The sequence below is a fragment of the Nicotiana sylvestris genome, chromosome 12, assembly GCF_000393655.2.
Source record: "Nicotiana sylvestris chromosome 12, ASM39365v2, whole genome shotgun sequence".
Lineage (NCBI taxonomy): Eukaryota > Viridiplantae > Streptophyta > Magnoliopsida > Solanales > Solanaceae > Nicotiana > Nicotiana sylvestris.
The window spans coordinates 11,582,571-11,604,016 of record NC_091068.1 but is presented as its reverse complement, the minus strand read 5'-3'; the positions used below and the strand labels follow the sequence as shown (position 1 = coordinate 11,604,016).

The following is a 21,446-nucleotide window of genomic DNA, read 5'->3' as shown; positions in this document are numbered from 1 at the left end:
TGATGACACTGGAATTATCAAATCCAGATAGAGTATGCGCCTTTGGTATTACTCCATCTTCAGCTTGCATCTCACGTAGCACTCTTAGCAAAATAATGTTCACGGAACTACCTGGATCAATCAAAACTCGTTACCCATTAGTATCATGCACAATTAAAGATATTACCAGTGCATCGTTATGAAGGATTAATATGCCATCTGTATCTGCATCATTGAATGTAATATTGCCTTCTTCTAGAACATGCCGCACCCGTTTCCCTTGGGTAATAGTTACTTTAGAAGTTTTGTTAGCTGCAGTATATGACACACCATTGATGTCTTCACCCCCACTTATAACGTTAACAATTCTTTTGGGAGAAGGTGGTTTTGGAGGCTCCTGTTTGTTCTTCTTGTAAGCTTGCTTGCCTTTCTTGCTGAACAACTCAGTAAGATATCCTTGTTTTAATAAATGATCAACTTCACTTTGTAAAAATCTGCAATCTGCTGTTTTATGCCCGTGATCATTATGGAACTCGCACCAATGGTCAGGGTTGCGCCTGTTTGGATTCGATCTCATTTCCTTTGGCCATCGAACCTTATCTCTCATGCTTTTCAAAACAGCTACGAGCTCGGAGGTGCTGACGTTGAAGTTGTAACCTCTGAATCTTGCTTTTAAATTTCTATCATCATCCCGTGACTCATAGTTGTTTTGCTCATTCCTAAATCTTGATGAAGAACCTGATTCTCTATTTCTTGATCTGTGATCGTGCCTTTGATTATCCTGTTTTGACCGCGAGTCTTTCCCCGCAGGTCCCATATAGGGCTCGTACCTTTTTTTACCGGATCTTTTTTCGTTCTCTGCATGTTTTGAACATATACTTTTTTCTTTTTGAGATCGGGGAACAGTATCTTCCTCAATCCTTAACTTCATGCTATACCTAATATAAACATCATTCCACGTTGTAGCTTGGAATTCTCGAAGTCTTTCCTTGAGTCTCCTCGTAGCTTCCGAGCTTTTTTCATTCAAATTACTTGTGAAAGCTATAGCTGCCTAGTTATCAGGTACACGCGGCAATGTCATTCTTTCGCGTTGAAATCTGTCCACGAATTCTCTAAGCAATTTTGAATCTCCTTGCTTAATTTTGAAAATATCCTCCATTCTTTTTTCCACTTTTTGGGCTCCCGAGTGTGCTTTGATGAAAGAATCTGCAAGCTCAGCAAAAGAGTTTATAGAATTTTCAGGTAAAAGGGAATACCATGTTAGTGCTCCTTTGGTGAGTGTTTCACCAAATTTCTTGACTAATACCGATTCGATCTCCTCCTTAGTCAAATCATTGCCTTTTACGCCCATTGTGAATGTAGTCACGTGGTCTCCTGGGTCTGTTGTTCCATCATACTTTGAAATATCAGGCATTTTGAACTTTTTTGGAATTGGGAGTGGGGCAGCACTTGGCTTCCAGGGTTGTTGCGAATATCTGTCTATGTCTACCCCTTTGATTATGGGCGGCACCTCGGGTATCTTCTCTATGCGTTCACTTTGCTCCTTGAGCTGTTTCTGCAAGGTTAGTACTAAATTTTGTAAATCAGAATTAATTACATTACCTGGTTCTCTCTCCTGCAGTTTACTGGGAGTTCCACCGCTGCCTGAGTTAACAAGACCGGAACGAGGGTTTTCTATAGTGTTATTATTTGGAGAAGGTGTGGGTGTTGCAACAGGTAACTGGTTAACAAGCGCTTCAACAGCTTTGTTGACCTGAGCAGTAATTAATTTCTGCAAAGCTTCATCAACAGTTTCAGCATTTTCAAATTGAGCATACTCGTTTATTTGAGATCCATCAGGAGTACCCTCACGAGATTGCCGTGGAGAGTCCTACGGAGTCAGAACTTGAATGTTAATATTTTGTAGGCCTCCCTGACTTTGTTGGTTCTCTTGGTTTCCTGGGGTGTTGTCATTGTTATTCAACATAATTGATGTAACAAGGAAGGTCAAGTGAAAAGAAAATAGATTATCAGATTCCCGGTAACGGAACCAATTTGTTTAACCAAAAAATAGAATTTTAGTCAAAGTTAGAATTTAGAAGAACGCGGGTTACTGATAATCAAAAGAATATGTAGAAGAAAGTAATTTAGAGTAACCAAAGTGTAATCAGGAGAAAAACAAGTGAATCAAAGTATATTCCAATTGTGTCTTGTGTTTACAAATGACCAGATACCTCCCTTTTATAGGTATCTTGAAGATATGCGTTTCCTCCAAATCATAATGAGGCTATTATGAATAATTAAAGACATTAAATGCTACGTTACACAGTCATTGTAATCAATACAAATCTAACGTATCCAGTATTTAATGCTTGTCGAATTTCGTATCTGCGCTCTTTATTATGGTCAGATCCATTCCTTTTGATAAATGATTTAAATAGGTACGAGCGCTGAATCCTTCAAATGTCCTCCTGTGCCTCTTCCTTTGCCTTTGCTCGTTTCAACTGCTACCCGTGCCTCTTGACTAATTATAATTCTTTGACTATTTGACCAGTCCATGTGTCTCAATATGTCACTTGCATATATAAATGTAAATTTTCCCAATACAGAACCGATGAAAGATGTAGCACATGAAGCAGAAGATCGAGTTGAATCATAAGTACGAATGCTATGGAGAAAGAAAAACATGCTCGAAAAAGGCGAATAAGAGGCCACTAATTAAGATCTTGCAAATAGCTACAGAAGACATCGATTATGTCCAGAAAGACCTCATCAAACAGGGGAAGAATAACATTTTGGAAGCTGTAAATCGTTCACGTGATGCTTCTAGTTCACCTCGATTGCTTGTTTCAACACTTGAGAATGATATGGTGGGTTACAACATTGAGTAAAAGCACATGCATGGTCAACTTATCGGACACTCACCTCAACAGGAAGTCATCGCTGTTGCTGGGATGGGTGGCATAGGCAAGTCAACTTTTGCCAAAAAGATATATTCTGATCCCTCAATTGTGGGCTTCTTTAATGTTCGCGGATGGATTACTGTGTCGAAGGACTACAGTAGAAGAAAGATGTTTCTATCCCTCCCTTCAAGAGACTGTTATGGTGAAAGAAAATCTTGAAAAAGTAAGCGATGAAGATCTAGCGGATCGCTTGCAAAAGAGGTTAAAGGGTAGAAGGTATTTGATTGTTGTGGATGACATATGGAGCACGAAAGCCTGGGATGAGATTAGACTATGGTTTCCAGAATATAGTTGTATTGGGAAAAATTGTATTTAAATATAAAGGTGACGTGTCGAGACACGTAGACTGGTCAAATGGTCAAAAAATTACAACTAGTCAAGAGACACGAGTAGCAATAGATACGAGCAAACGGCAGAGGAAGAGGCATGGGCAGTTATTCAAATAACTCAGCGCCCGTACCTATCTAAGTCATTTATTTCCGAGAATCAAAAGGAATGAATCTGACAATAGAAAAGAGTGCAGATACGACATTTAATAGGCATTAAATGTGGAATACGTTAGAGAATTTGTATTGAATGTAATGATTATGTAACGTAGCATTCAATGTCTTTAATTACTCATAATAGCCTCATTATGATTTGGGCAAAACATATATCTCCAAGATATCTATAAAAGGAAGATATCTAATCAATTGTAAGGACAGGAAACACTATTGGAATATACTTTGGTTTACTTGTTTTTCTCCTGATTATATTCTTGCTACCCAAATTACTCTCTTTTACATATTTTTTCGATTACCAGTAACCCATGTTCTTCTAAATTCTAGCTTTGACTAAAATTCCATTTTTGGTTAAACAAATTGGTTCCGTTACCGAGAAACTGATAATCTATTTTCTTTTCACTTAACTTTCCTTGTTGCATCAATTATGTCGAACAACAATGACAACACTCAAGGAAACCAAGAGAACCAACAAAATCAGGGAGATCCACAGAATATTAACACTCAAGTTCCTACTCCACGAGACTCTCCACGGCAATCTCGTGAGGGTACTCCTGATGGGTCTCAAATAAACGAGCATGCTCAATTTGAAAATGCTAAAGCTGTTGATGAAGCTTTGCAGAAATTAATTGCTGCTCAGGTCAACAAAGTTGTTGAGGCACTTATTAACTAGTTACCTATTGCAATACCTACACCTACTCCAAATAATAACACTTTGGAAAACCCTCATTCCGAGCTTGTTAACTCAGGCAGCGGTGGAACTCCCAGTGAATCACAAGAGAGAGAACCAGGTAATGTAATTAATTCTGATTTACAAAATTTAGTACTAACCTTGCAGAAACAGCTCAAGGAGCAAAGTGAGCTTATAGAGCAGATACCCGGGGTGCCGCCCATAATCGAAGGGGTAGATATGGATAGATATTCGTAACAACCCTGGAAGCCAAATGCTGCTCCACTCCCAATTCCAAAAAAGTTCAAAATGCCTGATATTCCAAAATATGATGGAACAACAGACCCACGAGATAACGTGACTGCATTCACAGCGGGCGTAAAAGGCAATGATTTAACTAAGAAGGAGATTGAATCAGTATTAGTCAAAAAATTTGGTGAAACGCTCACCAAAGGAGCACAAACATGGTATTCTCTTTTACCTGAAAGTTCTATAAATTCTTTTGTTGAGCTTGCAGATTCTTTCATCAAAGCACACTCGGGAGCTCAAAAAGTAGAGAAAAGAATGGAGGATATTTTCAAAATCAAGCAAGGGGACTCAGAACTGCTTAGAGAATCCGTGGACAGATTTCAACGTGAAAGAATGACATTGCCACGTGTACCTGACAACTGGGCAGCTATAGCTTTCACAAGTAATTTGAATGAAAAAAGCTCGGAAGCCACGAGGAGACTCAAGGAAAGCCTTCGAGAATTCCCAGCTACAACGTGGAATGATGTTTATAACAGGTATTGCACGAAGCTGAGGATTGAGGAAGATACTGTTCTTCGGTTTCAAAAAGAAGAAAAGGTAACTTCGAGACGTGTGGAGACCGAAAAAAGATCCGGTAAAAACAGGTACGAGCCTTACATGGGACCTGCGGGAAAGGCCTCACGGTCAAAGCAAGATAATCAAAGGTACGATCACAGATCAAGAAACAGAGAATCAGGTTCTTCATCAAGATTCAGGAACGAGTGAAACAACTATGAATCATGAGATGATGATAGAAATTTAAAAGCGAGATTCGGTGGTTACAACTTCAACGTCACCACCTCCGAGCTCGTAGCTATTTTGAGAAGCATGGGAGATAAGGTTCGATGGCCAAAGGAAATGAGATCGAATCCAAACAGGCGCAACCCTGACCATTGGTGCGAGTTTCATAATGACCATGGACATAAAACAGCAGATTGCAGATTTTTACAAAGTGAAGTTGATCATTTATTTAAATAAGGATATCTTACTGAGTTGTTCAGTGAGAAAGGCAAGCAAGCTTACATGAAGAACAGGCAGGAGCCTCCAAAACCACCTTCTCCCAAAAGAACTGTTAACGTTATAAGTGGGGGTGAAGACATCAATGGTATATCATATACTGTAACTAACAAAATTTCCAAAGTAACAATTACCCAAGGGAAACGGGTGCGACATGTTTTAGAGGAAGACAACATTACATTCAATGACGCAGATGCAGATGGCGTATTAACCCCTCATAACGACGCACTGGTAATATCTTTAATTGTACATGATACTAATGTGAAACGAGTTTTGATTGATCCAGGTAGTTTCGTGAACATTATTTTGCTAAGATTATTACGTGAGATGCAAGCTGAAGATAAAGTGATACCAAAGGCGCATACTCTATCTGGATTTGATAATTCTAGTGTCCTCACGAAAGGAGAGGTAACACTCGCTACATTCGCTGAAGGAGTCGTCAAAGATACAAAGTTCCAGGTGGTAGATATGGAGATGGCTTACAACATGATTCGTGGGAGACCATGGATCCACGAAATGGATGATGTTCCTTCAACCTTGCATCAAGTTATTAAATTTCCATCGCCATTGGGAATCTGTCAAATTCGCGGAGATCAACATACAGCCAGGGCTATCAACTCTGTTGCAGATACAAACACGAGAAATGAAGGTAAATAGGAATCACAGAAGGCAGTTGAGGACACCATAACACAAACCTCAATTGAACAAGGGCAAACAGATGTAGATTCAAGGCCCGATATCATTCAAGAACCAGAAGAGAATGAAAATATCAAAATAACAATAGAGGAATTAGAGTCTGTCGTGTTATTTGCTCAATAGCCTGATAAGAAAGTCTATGTTGGAGCCAATCTTAGCCAAGGTATGAGAGGTAAGTTAATTGAATTTTTGAAAACTAACGTGGACTGCTTTACTTGGTCCTACCCTGACATGACAAGAATACCACCGGAGGTGATGACTCATAAACTAAATGAAGATCCATCATACCCTCCTGTCAAGAAAAAGAAAAGAAAGCAAGGAACTTTCAAGAATCAGGTGATTCAAAAAGAAGTCCAAAAATTGCTAAAAATTGGTTCCATTCGTGAGGTAAAGTATTCTAACTGGTTAGCTAACACTGTTGTAGTTCAAAAGAAGAACGGTAAGAGGCAGGTTTGTGTAGATTACACTGATCTTAATAAAGCCTGCCCTAAAGATTTTTTTCCACTACCACACATAGATCAATTGATTGATGCAACTGCAGGTCACACACTATTAAGTTTTTTAGATGCATATTCAGGTTATAATCAGATTAAAATGGATCCAGGAGATGAAGAAAAAACTTCATTCATAACAGACAGGGGGACTTACTGTTATAAGGTAATGCCCTTTGGTCTATAGAATGCAAGTGCAACGTATCAGAGGTTAGTTACCAAAATGTTTCAGGAATATTTAGGAAAGACAATGGATGTATATATAGATGATATGCTTGTTAAAACTCAGTATTCAAAAGATCACATATCACACTTATCTGGTACATTTTCAATTTTGCGCAAATTTAATATGAATTTATGTCCCGAAAATGTGCATTTGGCGTTGCATCAGGTAAGTTTTTGGGTTTTTTTGTTTCTAACCGTGGTATTGAAGTGAATTATGCACAGATTAAGGCCATTTAAGAAATCCCTGATATACTTTCAAACAAGAAAGAAGTTCAAAGATTAACAGGGAGAATTACAGCCTTGGGAAGATTCATTTCTAAATCATCAGAGAAGTGTTTTAAATTCTTCTCAGCCCTTAAGAAGCAGTATCATTTTAAATGGAATAAGGAATGTCAACAGGCACTCAGGAATTTGAAAACGTATTTATCAAATCCACCTTTGCTGGCAAAACCAAAGGCTGGGGAAAGACTACTCATTTACCTTGTTGTTTCAGAAGTTATGGTAAGTGTTGTTTTGGTCCGAGAAGAACAAGGTAAACAATCCTCTATCTATTATGTTAGTAAATCTTTGTTAGATGCGGATACGTGGTATCCTCAGGTAGAAAAACTTGCACTTGCATTAATCATGACATCTAGAAAGAAAAGACCTTACTTTCAGTGTCATCCTATCGCTGTAGTAACTGCCTACCCTTTACGTAATATATTACATAAACATGAGTTATCAGGTAGGTTAGCTAGGTGGGCAATAGAGTTAAGTGAATACGAAATCACATACCAACCTAGAACTGGTATAAAATCACAAATGTTAGCTGATTTCGTGGCTGATTTTAGCTAGGGGATGCAATTAGAAGCAGAAAAAGAATTACAGGTATTCAATGGAGCTAACCGGGGAACTTGGACTTTATTCACTGATGGCTCATCTAATGTAAAAGGTGCAGGTTTAGGGATTGTCTTGGTACCACCTACGGGTGAAACCATTCAACAAGCTATTAAATGTCACTCCATAACTAACAATGAAGCGGAGTATTAGGCTGTGATTGCAGGTCTAGAATTGGCACGAGAGCTTGGCATAAATGAGATTATAATCAAGAGTGATTCACAAATCGTGGTTAATCAAATGTTGGGGACTTCTACAGCTAGGGAAGCAAGGATGCAACAATACTTAGAAAAGGTACGGGAATTGATAAAGCAATTTCAAACCTGGAAAGTTATACAAATACCAAGGGATGAAAATGTTGAAGCGGACGCCCTGGCTAATCGTGTATCTGCAACTGATGTGGCAAGCGATGCAAATGCCTCAGTTATATATTTATTTCATTAAGTTCTCGATCCTAATAAGAATGAGGTAAATTTTAATAATTTAACTTGGGATTGGAGGAACGAGATTGTTGTTTTTTTGCAGTATGGTACCGTCCCTGATGATAAGAAAAAAGCTCATGCTCTTTGAAAGAAGGCTGCTCGGTACTGCTTAAAGCAAGGCAATTTATATCGTAAAATGTTCGGTGGTCCCTTAGCAAGATGCATCAGACCTTCGCAAACGGAGTATGTAATGAAAGAAATACACGAGGGACATTGCGGGAATCACGCAGGAGGAAGGTCATTGGTAAGAACCTTAATTAGGACATGTTATTACTGGCCTAAAATGGAAGAAGAAGCAGAAAGTTTTGTGGCCAAATGTGATAAATGTCAAAGGTACGGTAACAATATGCATAGACCTGCGAAGTTATTACATCCGGTCATTGCGCCATGACCATTTATGAAATGGGGAATGGATATCGTGGGTCCATTACCACAAGCAAAAGGACAGGTAAAGTTTCTGCTCGTACTCACTGATTATTTTACTAAATGGGTGGAGGCAGGAGCATTTAAACAGGTGCGAGAAAAGGAAGTCAAAGATTTATTTGGCGAAATATCATATGCCGATTCGGTATACCAAAGGAGATCGTGTTTGATAATGGCCCTCAATTTATTGGAGCTCAAATCACGAAATTCTTTCAAAGTTGGTAAATTAAAAGGATTACGTCTACACCTTATCATCCGGTGGGTAATGGGCAAGCAGAATCAATGAACAAGGTTATTATAATAATTTAAAGAAATGATTAGAGGAATCAAAAGGTAACTGTCCTGAAGTGTTACCTGGAGTTTTATGGGCATATCGCACAACTACAAAAATAAGTACAAGAGAAATACCATTTTCATTGGTTTATGGAGCTGAGGCTTTAATTCCAGTTGAGATAGGGGAACCAAGTACACGGTTCACACAGGCGACACAAGAATCAAATGACGAGGAGATGTGGGTCAATCTAGATCTACTATAGGGGAGGAAAGAAGCTGCATTAATAAGAATGGCAGCACAAAAGCAAGTCATAGAACGATATTACAATCGAAAAGCATGCCTCAAATTCTTCAAAGTGGGGGACTTCGTGCTTAAAAAGGTTTTTCAATCTACAAAGGTAGCTAACGCGGGTAAATTAAGTCCAACATGGGAAGGACCCTATAGAGTTCGTGATATTGCAGGAAAGGGAGCATATGAACTGGAGACAATGGATGGCAAGATACTGCCTTCATATTGGAATGTTGTTCATTTGAAGAGATACTATTTCTAAGAAATACTCACGGTCAGGTATTACCATTTTAAATTTAATTTTTGAATTGTTAAAATTTTTCTGACGATTTTAGATGATAGGCAAAAAGCTAACTCGTACTAAATGATAAGTCACGACCTGTAAGGCACACGGAATAACCTAAAATTCCTGGCCTAGGGTTACAATTATTCTGATAGAAATTCAAACGGGTTAAGCAGTCTTCATCTATAACCGCACCTCCGAGTCCCATATGTTTTTCCTTTTCAGGAAAAGGACCAAATGAGAGAAACTATCAAGTGCTCGAGGCTTCATACTTCAACACTCAAACACTTGGGGGACTACATAATATACACACACATGTGTATAAAGAAGGCAAAGAAGATTGAGGAAAAATCAAGCCTAAAAGAGTCAAGTGCAGAGTAAAAGTCACAAAGTCACGAGATGGAGCCACAAGCTAAGGCCAAAGAAAAACCTCACTATAGTTAGGGTAAAGGCTATGTACTAAAACGGGTTATAAGGAAAAACCCCGTGTCTATTATTCTTCTTTTGTAAAAATCTGTTACAAGAAAAATAGCTACGAGAAAGTTATAGATGCAATTCAAATACATGTAAAGTATTATTCAAAAATTGTCAAAGTTATTTCAAAGAAACATGTGTGTTCCTAATTCTTTTATCGTATGATAACACCATTATGAAGTTGAGACGTCTTCTTCATTAAGTGTCGAAATATAAAAGGGCCCTCTTTTATAAAACTCATGTTTAAATTAGTTAGTCATGAGATTAACAGAAGCATTTTCGAAGAACAAAAATGCAAATTATTCTATAAGTCCTTAAAAATAAAGGTAAGAATAAAGCAGACAGAAGTTTAAGATAATAACATGAAAAACTTCTTAACTTAGTCATAAAACTATGAAATTGTTTATACAAATTGCCCCATAAAAGACTTGGGGACTTGCGTTTCCAAAACCAACCCTCAAATGAAGCTAAGGGTTTGATTACAATTTTCCAACATAAAACAAAAACAAAAATATTCAAATGATTAAAACTGGTCACTGAGAAGTTTGTGGAACTGAAGCATGAGCATCAATAGCAGCGGGATCAATTTGGGCAGGTGCATCAACAGATGCGGTTTCAACTTGGCTTGTAACAACAGGCTCGATTGGGCTTGAAAGAGTTGGGACACCCGTATCAGCTTCAACATTCACGGGAGCTTCAACCACGAGAGAAGGGAAGTCCTAAGTTTGCTGAACTTTTTCAATGGTTTTATTGATATTAGCTAACTCCGACTCTAGGTTGAAGTTTTCTTGGCCACCTTCAATTAGGGTATCACGACATGAATTCAAAAATGTCCAACTTACCTCAACAACTTATTTTTCTTCAAGGATCTCATAATCCTTTTCCCAATCAGCAATCTCATTCTTTAGCTCTTCATTTTCAGCCAAGACGGAGTTATAAGAAGCTTGAAGAGAGGCATGGGAGCTCTCTAAAGCACGCACCTTATCATCAGAGACTCGAAGGTCTTCTTGTGATTGATTTAATCTTTGCACGAGCTCCCCAGCGTAAACTTCTTTTTGACTCAAAAGAGCCTTCAAATCTCTGTTCTCTTCACTGGACTTAGATAGTTGCTCTGAGAAGAAGGATTCGAGACATTCTTTTTCTTTTTCTGTTTGGCTTGAAAAAGCTTTTACAACCGCTAACTCTGAAGTTAAAGCCCACACCTGCTGCTCTAAGGTACTCTTGCTCTCTTGTAAATCTTTCATATCAATTTGTGCACTCTCAAATTGTTCCTTCAAATTGATCGCCTCCAACTGAGAATCACTTGCTATCTTCTCTGAATCACGTGCTACTTTCTCCAAGAGGGGGATTCTGTTCATCATTTCTGTGCCGATAAGATTGGCCTAAAAAGGAAGGGAAATAAGAATCCCAAAGATAAAAAAAAATTACAAAGTAAAGAAGGGAGATAAGGAAAATACCTTCAAAGTGGCATGCACAATATCATTCATTAGAGTCAGGGAACTATGGCTCTCCAGCTTTGCTTTTTCAATTGGGCCAATTAAAGGCTCTAGCCATACATCTGCCTGACCTGACTTCCTCAAAAGGCTGCTATCAGCAGGAACTTCAATAGTTACCCTCCTCATAGCGGCACTTCTACTTGAAGAGCCCACTTCCGTATAATGAACAATAGGAGGGGGAATTGTCAAAGGGGGAGCGATAGAAGAAGTGAAAACAGTAGAAGAAGGAACAGAAATAGCTGGGGCTGGTAAGGAAGGAATCATAGGCACGGGAGTTGAAAAAGAAGATAAGGGTATTTCATCTATATTTCATCTAAAACAGGCCCTAAACTTCCACTACCAAAACCACTTATGAAAAGTTGATCAATAGACTCACGGGTATCATGAGGAGTGACGTCATCGTCAGGAATTATTACTGGGGTTTCAACAGGTTCGGTAAGAGAAATAGAAAGACGAGGGGAAACTTCAGCTTCATCATCAGAGATGATGCGTCTCCTAGCTCATGGCCTCGTCACCAGGGAGCCCCCATCTTCCTCTTCTTTAGAGTCTTCCTCTTCAACAGCTTTCCTTTTCGCAGAAGAAGAACCCAAGACTACTTCTCGGGCTCTTTCTAAAGAGATACGGGTCCCCGAAGGAGTACGGGTTCCCGAATAGACACGAGAGGCCGCAACTGCTTCAGCAATAACTCCTCGAATAGCAAATCCTGATAAAAAGAAGGATGAGAGTTGGAGCAATAAAGAAAATATATATATATATATATATATATATATATATATATATATATATATATATATATATATATATATATATATATGCATGAAAGATGAAACAAAAACTCTTACCATGAGTCTTTACTTTCCAACCGTAACAGTTAGAAAGTGTTCTCCAAGACCTACCATCTATTGGTGCGGTCTTCAGCAATTTATCTACCCAACCATGAAAATTGGGAATATCCTCCACAACTCCCATGGTTGCTAAAAAAAGGGGCAAAATTAGAGAAGTTGATAAACTTGAAGAAGAAAGGCACAAGAAGGATAAAAGACTTGTGTTCAAAATTCCACTTCTCAGGGAAGGGAACGTTATCTTCACCCACTAAGCCAACAGTGGGGGTAGCAACAAACTGAGCATACCAGCCATGGTCCTTGTCATCTTCAGGGCTCACCAAAACCCTCTTACTCCTGGCCACTAGGGTAAAAACGCCATTACAGAAAAGCCTAGGGGAGTAAAGATGAATCAGGTGAGGGAAAGTAAAGCAAACGTCAGCCATATTGGTTAAATGCCTCAAACATGCAACAACCCTCCATATAATTGGGCCAATTTGACCCAAACAGACATTAAAGAAACGGCAAAATTCAAGAATGACTGTGTCAATAGCTGGTTTGAACCCTAAAGTGAAAGGGTATATATAAACAAAAGAGAACCCAGTCAAGTAAGAAGTAATTCTCTGATTTGGATTAGGGATAATAATGGTAAAATCATTACTTCAATGGCAGTCTTTGCAAACTACAGGAGTCAAAACTTTTGTAATTTGAGTGGGGTAAGCATCAACACGATCTAAAGCGAAAACCTGATTTCTAAGATATTCCCTATCATGGTAAAAAGATAGTTCTGTAGGGACTATCTCCTCTACTAAAGGATCACGTAATGGTTCAAGAGGTTCATTAACCCTAGAAGAAGATTTGTGAGATAGGGAACCTCTAGTTCTAGAAGAAGGACCAGAACTAGGAGAAGGTATAGACGAACCACCACCACGAGTAGACCCTAAGCTACGAAGCCTACCTCCCCTTCTATGCCTAATGGGGGCATTGGGGAAGGTATCAACAATGGAAACTCTCCTAGGGTTAGAGTTTGGTGAAGACATGGCGAAGAAGAATAATGTGAGGAAGAAGTGAACTGAGATTTGAGGAATTAAGTGTTCAATAAGCTTTATGTGGTAAAAGACAAGGAAAGAAGTTATATTTATATTAATAAGCAACCGCCAAAGGTAAAAATGTTGTGATGGAAGGACCATAATAATGATAACTGGCACTTCGTGAATAATGGAGCCGTAAAAAAGCCTTGAAAAGGGCTGCAAACTGCAGAACCAACGGAAAAATGACATGGGTATGGAACATTAAATGGAAGCGACAATTAAAGCTTCAATTTTGTCATAGCATTGATGGTGACAAAAATTCTCTTTTAATGAAATCCACTTCCCAAATATTCAACTGATGAATAAATGGAAAGTGGAGGGACTATCTGTATTGAGAAAAATTGTATTTAAATATAAAGGTGACGTGTTGAGACACGTAGACTGGTCAAATGGTCAAAGAATTACAACTAGCCAAGAGGCACGAGTAGCAATAGATACAATCAAACGGTAGAGGAAGAGGCAAGGCAGTTATTCAAATAACTCAGCACCCGTACCTATCTAAGTCATTTATGTCCGAGAATCAAAAGGAATGAATCTGACAATAGAAAAGAGTGCAGATACGTCATTTAATAGGCATTAAATGTGGAATACGTTAGAGAATTTGTATTGAATGTAATGATTATGTAACGTAGCATTCAATGTCTTTAATTACTCATAATAGCCTCATTATGATTTGGGCAAAAGGTATATCTCCTAGATATCTATAAAAGGGAGATATCTGATCAATTGTAAGGACAGGAAACACTACTGGAATATACTTTGGTTTACTTGTTTTTCTCTTGATTATATTCTTGCTACCCAAATTACTCTCTTTTACATATTTTTTCGATTATCAGTAACTCGTGTTCTTCTAAATTTTAGCTTTGACTAAAATTCCATTTTTTGGTTAAATAATAGTAACGACAGTCGGGTATTGTTGACTACTCGAGACATGAAGGTCGCTCAATATGCTAGTTTTCCGAAAGATCCTTTTCCAATGCGTTTTCTGGAGCTAGAGGAAAAGGCGTTTGGCCAAAAAGATTGTCCAACTGAATTTGAGAATATTACAAAGGCAATTATATATAGAAAGTTGCAAAGGACTACCACTGATGATTTCTGTGGTTGCAGGAACTCTCTCTAGCAAGAGGACACTGGACGAGTGGAGGAAAGTATCTCAAAGCGGGAACTCTTTAGTCGGCCTTGATGATTATCAACGTTGCTCAGGAGTGATCGCTTTGACCTACAATCATCTTCCTTCACATTTGAAAGCTTGCTTTCTGTATTTTGGAGTTTTCCCAAAAGCTAGTGAGATTTCTGTGAAGAGGTTGATTAGATTATAGCTTGCAGAAGGACTAGATCTTAGAGCTAAAAAGATTTGAGGGATCGGAAATAATGGCTGCTAATCTTTTGCATGATCTTATTGATAAAAGTCTAGTTGTTGTTAGCAAGCGAAGCTTGGATCGCAAAATCCAGACGTGTAGGATCTCCTCCATGATTTATGCTTGAGAGAAGCTGAAATGTTAGGCAATGGGTATTAACCAAAATCAACACTGTTAAGGAAAAAACAAGAGGAAGAAGAAATAGAATATATAAACTATAAGAAATATTCCGAATCCACAATTTGCTTGTGCGTCCTTAAGGAATTTTAACCCCCTCACACGTTGCCAAGGTAATGGATTAAATCCTCCGATGATGAAATGGAATAAACATTCCTGCAACAGTGGCAATACAAACTGCAGGATACCAACGAACTCAAAGAACGGAGCAAAATCACACTTACGAATTTGAAAGAGAGAGACTGCGAATTAGAATGCAGTATTTTCAGAAAGAAGGAAGTTCTGTAATGTTTTTGGTATATTAAAATCGAAGCCATGCCTTAGAATTTATAGGCAATTATTGGAAGAGGTGAGATGTTTGTTCTGGAAAAGGTGCCCGCGGCCAGACTATACTTCTGAATCTTCAGCAGTGATCTGGCATTTAATTAATTATTAAATAATTAAATAAATTTTGTCCAAAAAATAATCTTATCGATCGATCATTTGACAAATCCAAATCCAAATCCAAATCCAAATCCAAACTGAGCGAGCGACGACGACGGCGCGAGGGTTCATTCTCTTCAACTCCTTTTAAGAGCTGTAAGAAGTGATCCTATATTTATACACACAAGTGTAGTTGTCTTTCACCAATGTGGTACAAAGTTCATGACCAAAGCTCACTTGATTCAAATTTTCATTTCCCTCCATTTTATTTCCCACCATTTCCCAATTCACACTCTTAGACTTTAAAGTCCAATGCATAAAGTCTTTAAAGCCCAACAATCCCCCACATGAATGGGAATGGCTGTAACAAGAATGATCATCGATGAAAGCTGTGTGATTTGCAAGTAAGGATTAATTGCATCTGGATAAGTAGGTTTCCCTTTGAACTTTTCATAGTGAACATATGTCGGATATACTCGGTCAATCGGTAAATTTGATATCTTTAAACCGTCAAACTTTAGTGTATACCTAGACAACCATATGTCACACAATCAACCCTTAACAGTCTTTTGGTTCTCATTGTTGTGTTCGTTTCAGCCATGAACACCTCCTGGTTTCATAAGTGCGTAGAGAATTGGCCTTACAGAATTCTCATTGAAGCGGCTTCCACTCCACACTTACATAGGTGATTCCTAAACATGTAATCCTCTAGATTGACACTATTTGATAAATACCACATCAAACTTAGGTAATCATTAAAGAATGTGTAAAGTTCTATCCTTGTTACTGAACATTGTCTTCATCACGAGAAGGGACCAAAGACTTTACTTTGACAATGTTGAACCGGTCAATCACAACTTTGTTTGAGCTCCTTGAACCTAGATCTCGGAATATCCAAAATTCTAGGTAGAGTTACCTCCATGTTGACTTGTCCTCGGCCATAGTCCCATTCCCTTAGATGATTTCTCAACTCCCTCTCTAGTTAAGCCTTTTGTAAGCGGATCCGCCATATTATCCTTTGATCTTACATAATGAATAGTGATAATTCCACTAGAAAGTAATTGTCTAACGGTGTTATGTCTTCGTCGTATATGACGTGACTTTCCGTTATACATAACGTTCCCTGCCCGTCCTATTGCAGCCTCACTATCGCAATGTATGCATATAGGAGCCAAAGGTTTTGGCCAGAACGGAATGTCTTCTAAAAAAATTCGAAGCCATTCAGCTTCTTCGTCGGCCTTATCCAAAGCTATAAACTCTGATTCCATTGTAGAGCGAGTGATGCATGTCTGTTTGGAAGACTTCCAAGATACTGCTCCTCCACCAACAGTAAAAACATATCCACTTGTGGACTTTGTTTCTGTTGAGTCGGTTATCCAATTCGCATCACTATATCCTTCGATAACCGCAGGATATTTATTGCAATGTAAAGCGTAGTCTTAGGTATATTCCAAATATCCCAGAACTCGTTTCATTGCAACCTAGTGATGTTTGTTGGGATTACTTGTGAATCGACTAAGTTTACTTATTGCACAAGCTATATCAGGATGTGTACAGTTCATGATATACATTAAGCTTCCCAATACACGAGCATACTCCAATTGAGACGTGTTTTCACCTTTATTCTTTATAAGATGACGGTTTAAGTCAATTGGAGTTCTTGCACTTCTAAATTCCAAGTGTTTGAATTTTTCAAGTACCATTTTCACGTAATGTGATTGAGACAAAGCTAGACCTTGAGGATTCCACTGGATTTTAATTCCTAGAATTACATCGGCAACTCCTAAGTCTTTCATATCAAATTTACTAGCAAGCATACGCTTAGTAGCTTGAATGTCGGCAATGTCTTTGCTCATTATTAGCATATCATCAACATATAAGCAAACAATTACTATATGATTTGGAATGTTCTTAATGTAAACACACTTATCACATTCATTAATCTTAAAGCCATTTGACAACATTGTTTGGTCAAATTTCGCATGCCATTGCTTAGGTGCTTGTTTTAGTCCATAAAGGGACTTAACAAGTCGACACACCTTCTTTTCTTTTTTCGGAACCACAAACCCTTCAGGTTGGTTCATGTAAATTTCTTCCTGTAGATCACCATTTAAGAAGGCTGTTTTTACATCCATTTGATGGATTTGAAGACCATACAAGGCGGCTAATGCTATTAGCATCCGAATGGATGTAATTCTTGTTACCGGTGAGTATGTGTCAAAATAGTCAAGACCTTCTCGCTGTCTAAATCCTTTGACAACAAGTCTTGCCTTGTATTTGTCAATAGTACCATTGTCTTTCATTTTCTTCTTGAAAATCCATTTAGAACCCAATGTTTTGTTACCTGGAGGAAGATCAACCAATTCCCAGGTATGGTTGCTCACTATGGATTCTATTTCACTATTGACAGCTTCTTTCCAATATTGTGCTTCTGAGGAAGACATTGCTTACTTAAAGGTACGAGGCTCATTTTCTAGCAGGAAAGTTAGAAAATCTGGACCGAATGAAGTAGATGTCCGTTGATGTTTACTTCTTCTCGGATTTTCCTCATTTGGCATACCATTTATTATTTCCTCCCGAGGTCATTTTGACTTTTGGTAGGTCAATTCACTTTCCTTTTTATACGGATAAATAGTTTCAAAGAATTCAGCATTATCTGATTCTATTATTGTATTAACGTGAATCTCAAGATTTTCTGATTTATGAACCAGAAAACGAAATGCCTTGCTATTGGTTACATATCCAATAAATACACAATCAACCGTTTTTGGACCTATCTTAACCCTTTTAGGTTTAGGAACTTGTACCTTCGCTAAACACCCCCACACTTTGAAGTATTTCAAGCTGGGCTTCCTTACTTTCCATTTTTCATAAGGAATGGACTGTGTTATACTATGAGGTACACGGTTGATTATTCGGTTAGTTGTAAGTATTGCTTCCCCCTACAAGTTCTGTGGTAAACCAGAGCTTATCAACAACGCATTCATCATCTCTTTTAACGTTTGATTCTTTCTCTCCGCAATTCCATTAGATTGTGGAGAGTAAGGGGCAATTGTTTGGTGAATAATACCATTTTCCAAACATATTTCTTCAAAAGGAGATTCATATTCGTCACCCCTATCACTTCTTATCATTTTGATCTTTTTGTTTAGTTGTGTTTCAACTTCAATCTTGTATTTCTTGAAAGCATCAATTGCCTCATCTTTACTATTAAGTAAATAAACATAGCAATATCTCGTGCTATCGTCAATAAAAGTAATAAAATACTTTTTCCCACCGCGAGATGGTGTTGACTTCATATCGCAAATATCTGTGTGAATTAAGTCTAAAGGACTTGAATTCCTTTCAACGGACTTATAAGGATGCTTAACATACTTTGATTCCACACATATTTGACATTTAGAACTAATGCAATCAAATTTTGGCAATACTTCTAAATTTATCATTTTTTGCAATGTTTTGAAGTTGACGTGACCTAAGTGTGCATGCCATAAAGTATTTGACTCAAGTAAGTAAGAAGAAGCATTAACTTTATTGATAGGAACTGCTGTTACATTTAGCTTAAAAAGGCCCTCATTCAGGTAACCTTTTCTTACATACACATCATTCTTACTTAGTACAACACTATTAGAAACAAAAATATATTTGAATCCATTCTTTACAAGAAGTGAGGTAGACACAAGATTCTTGCGAATTTCTGGAACATGGAGAACTTGGTTTAGAGTCACAATTTTTCCCGACGTCATCTTCAACGCAATCTTGCCAACTACTTCAATTTTGGCTGTAGACGAATTTCCCATGAAAATTGTCTCGTCGGGTCCTGCGGAGGCATAGGAAGAAAATAACTCCTTGTTAACACAAACATGGCGGGTGGCTCCAGAATCAATCCACCATTCTTTAGGATTTCCTACCAAGTTGCTTTCAGACAACATTGCACACAAGTCCTCCATTTCTTAAGCATTTTCAACCATGTTAGCTTGATTTTTCTTCTTCTTATCATTCTTTGGTGCACGACAATCCACGACCTTATGCCCAGATTTTTCACAGATGTGGCAATTACCCTTGAACTTTTTCTTGCTTGGGTAATTCTTTGGTCCAGAAGCCTTCTTTCTCTTCTTATTTTGTGGCGCCTCCTCAACAATGTTAGCCCTTATTATTGTCGAGTTTCCACGTGACTTCTTTTCAGCATTTTTATTGTCTTCTTCTATCCTCAAACGAACAATCAAGTCTTCAAGTGTCATCTCCTTCCGCTTGTGTTTTAGATAGTTCTTAAAGTCCTTCCATAATGGAGGTAACTTCTCAATGAAAGCGGCGACTTGAAATGCCTCATTTATGACCATACCTTCAATAATAAATTCATAATTAATAACACGATAAATCTTATTAATAAAATTATTGATTCGGGTCATACCTTCAGCAAGGAGATCATGCACAATGACTTGTAATTCTTGAACTTGAGTTATGACCGACCTAGTGTCAACCATTTTGAAATCCAAAAACCTTGCAGCCACAAACTTCTTAAGTCTGGCATCCTCAGTCTTGTACTTCTTCTCAAGCGCATTCCATAATGCTTTTGAAGTTTCCATGACACTATAGCTATTGTACAAGCTATCTTTCAAACAACTCAAAATGTAGTTTTTGGACAAGAAATTAGAATGTTTCCATGCTTCAGTTACCACAAATCGTTCGTCATCCGGAGTGCCTTCAGCCAGGACCGGAGGATCCTCCTTGATGAATCGCTGCAAACTCAACGTAGTCAGATAGAAGAGCATGTTCATTTGCCAACGTTTGAAGTCAATACCGGAAAACATTTCGGGTTTTTCTGCTGGTGCCATAGCATGAGCAGGAGTTGAACGACTTGACGAGGCAGCAACACTCGTAATAGTAGCACCCGTTCCCGCACCATTTCCATTAGTTTGGTTTCATTCGACATGTTTCTGTAGAGTTGGAAACAAAACAGAACTTTGTTAAATCAGTGAAGCGTTGATATCTTCAAACTGAATACCAAACCAAACACACAACACGTAACAATGGTGAAGTTTTTATATACTTCAAACCCGTACGTTTCTTATTCCGGTAAAGTTTTGTTATACTTTAAACCGGACAGAACAATTATTGGAGTAGAAAGCACGAAGGTTTTAGTCTCCAAACCAGTATACAAAATATAGATAATAGTTTTAACCAATCAGAAGCAAGAAACGATTGAAACCAAATTGGATAGAAGCAACAGTAAACGATTTTTTTTCCTTTTTCCTTTATTTTTAAACAAAACAAATTTCAAGGAACAACAAAATATGAAGCGGCAGTAAACAATGTTCCTTTTTCCTTTATTCCAAATCACAATTTTTTTCTCTTTTAAATCGTTTCAAAATTAGACAAACACCTGCAGAATTTAAACAAACACCTGCAGCAAACACAATTAAACACAAAGACACGCTGCAGTCCAGAAAATGCAGCAATAACAGTGCAAAAACCAACACAGGAATAATAGTGCAAAACCACGCTGCCGGATTTTTTTTTAAAATTCCTTAAGCTGTTAGGCAACGGGTATTAACCAAAATCAACACTGTTAAGGAAAAAACAAGAGGAAGAAGAAATAGAATATATAAACTATAAGAAATATTCCGAGTCCACAATTTGCTTGTGCGTCCGTAAGGAATTTTAACCCCCTCACACGTTGCCAAGGTAATGGATTAAATCCTCCGAGGATGAAACGGAATAAACATTCCTGCAACAGTGGCAATACAAACTGCAGGATACCAACGAACTCAAAGAACGGAGCAAAATCACACTTACGAATTTGAGAGAGAGAGACTGCAAATTAGAATGCAGTATTTTCAGAAAGAAGGAAGTTCTGTAATGTTTTTGGTATATTAAAACTGAAGCCATGCCTCAGAATTTATAGGTAATTATTGGAAGAGGTGTGATGTTTGTTCTGGAAAAGGTGCCTTTTCAGAAGTTTCTGCCGCCCGCCGCGGTCCTACCGCGGTTACGCCAGGACCGCGGCCAGAGTGGCCCTCTGAATCTGCAGAAGGGTTCTGGCGCGGTCCTACCGCGGTTACGCCGGGACCGCGGCCAGACTATACTTCTGAATCTTCAGCAGTGATCTGGCATTTAATTAATTATTAAATAATTAATTAAATAAATTTTGTCCAAAAAATAATCTTATCGA

The 21,446-nt window shown here is 38.1% G+C and overlaps 1 protein-coding gene across 1 annotated transcript; it reads right to left on the bottom strand.

Annotated features, from left to right (window-relative positions):
* Positions 1-19,227: 19,227 nt before the first annotated feature.
* On the bottom strand, positions 19,228-20,109 carry LOC104213513 (uncharacterized). The gene is made up of 2 exons (XM_070163296.1): positions 19,686-20,109; positions 19,228-19,616 (listed from the first exon to the last, which is right to left on the bottom strand). The coding sequence occupies exons 1-2, from the start codon at positions 20,107-20,109 to the stop codon at positions 19,228-19,230; spliced, it is 813 nt and encodes a 270-aa protein (XP_070019397.1).
* Positions 20,110-21,446: the final 1,337 nt, after the last annotated feature.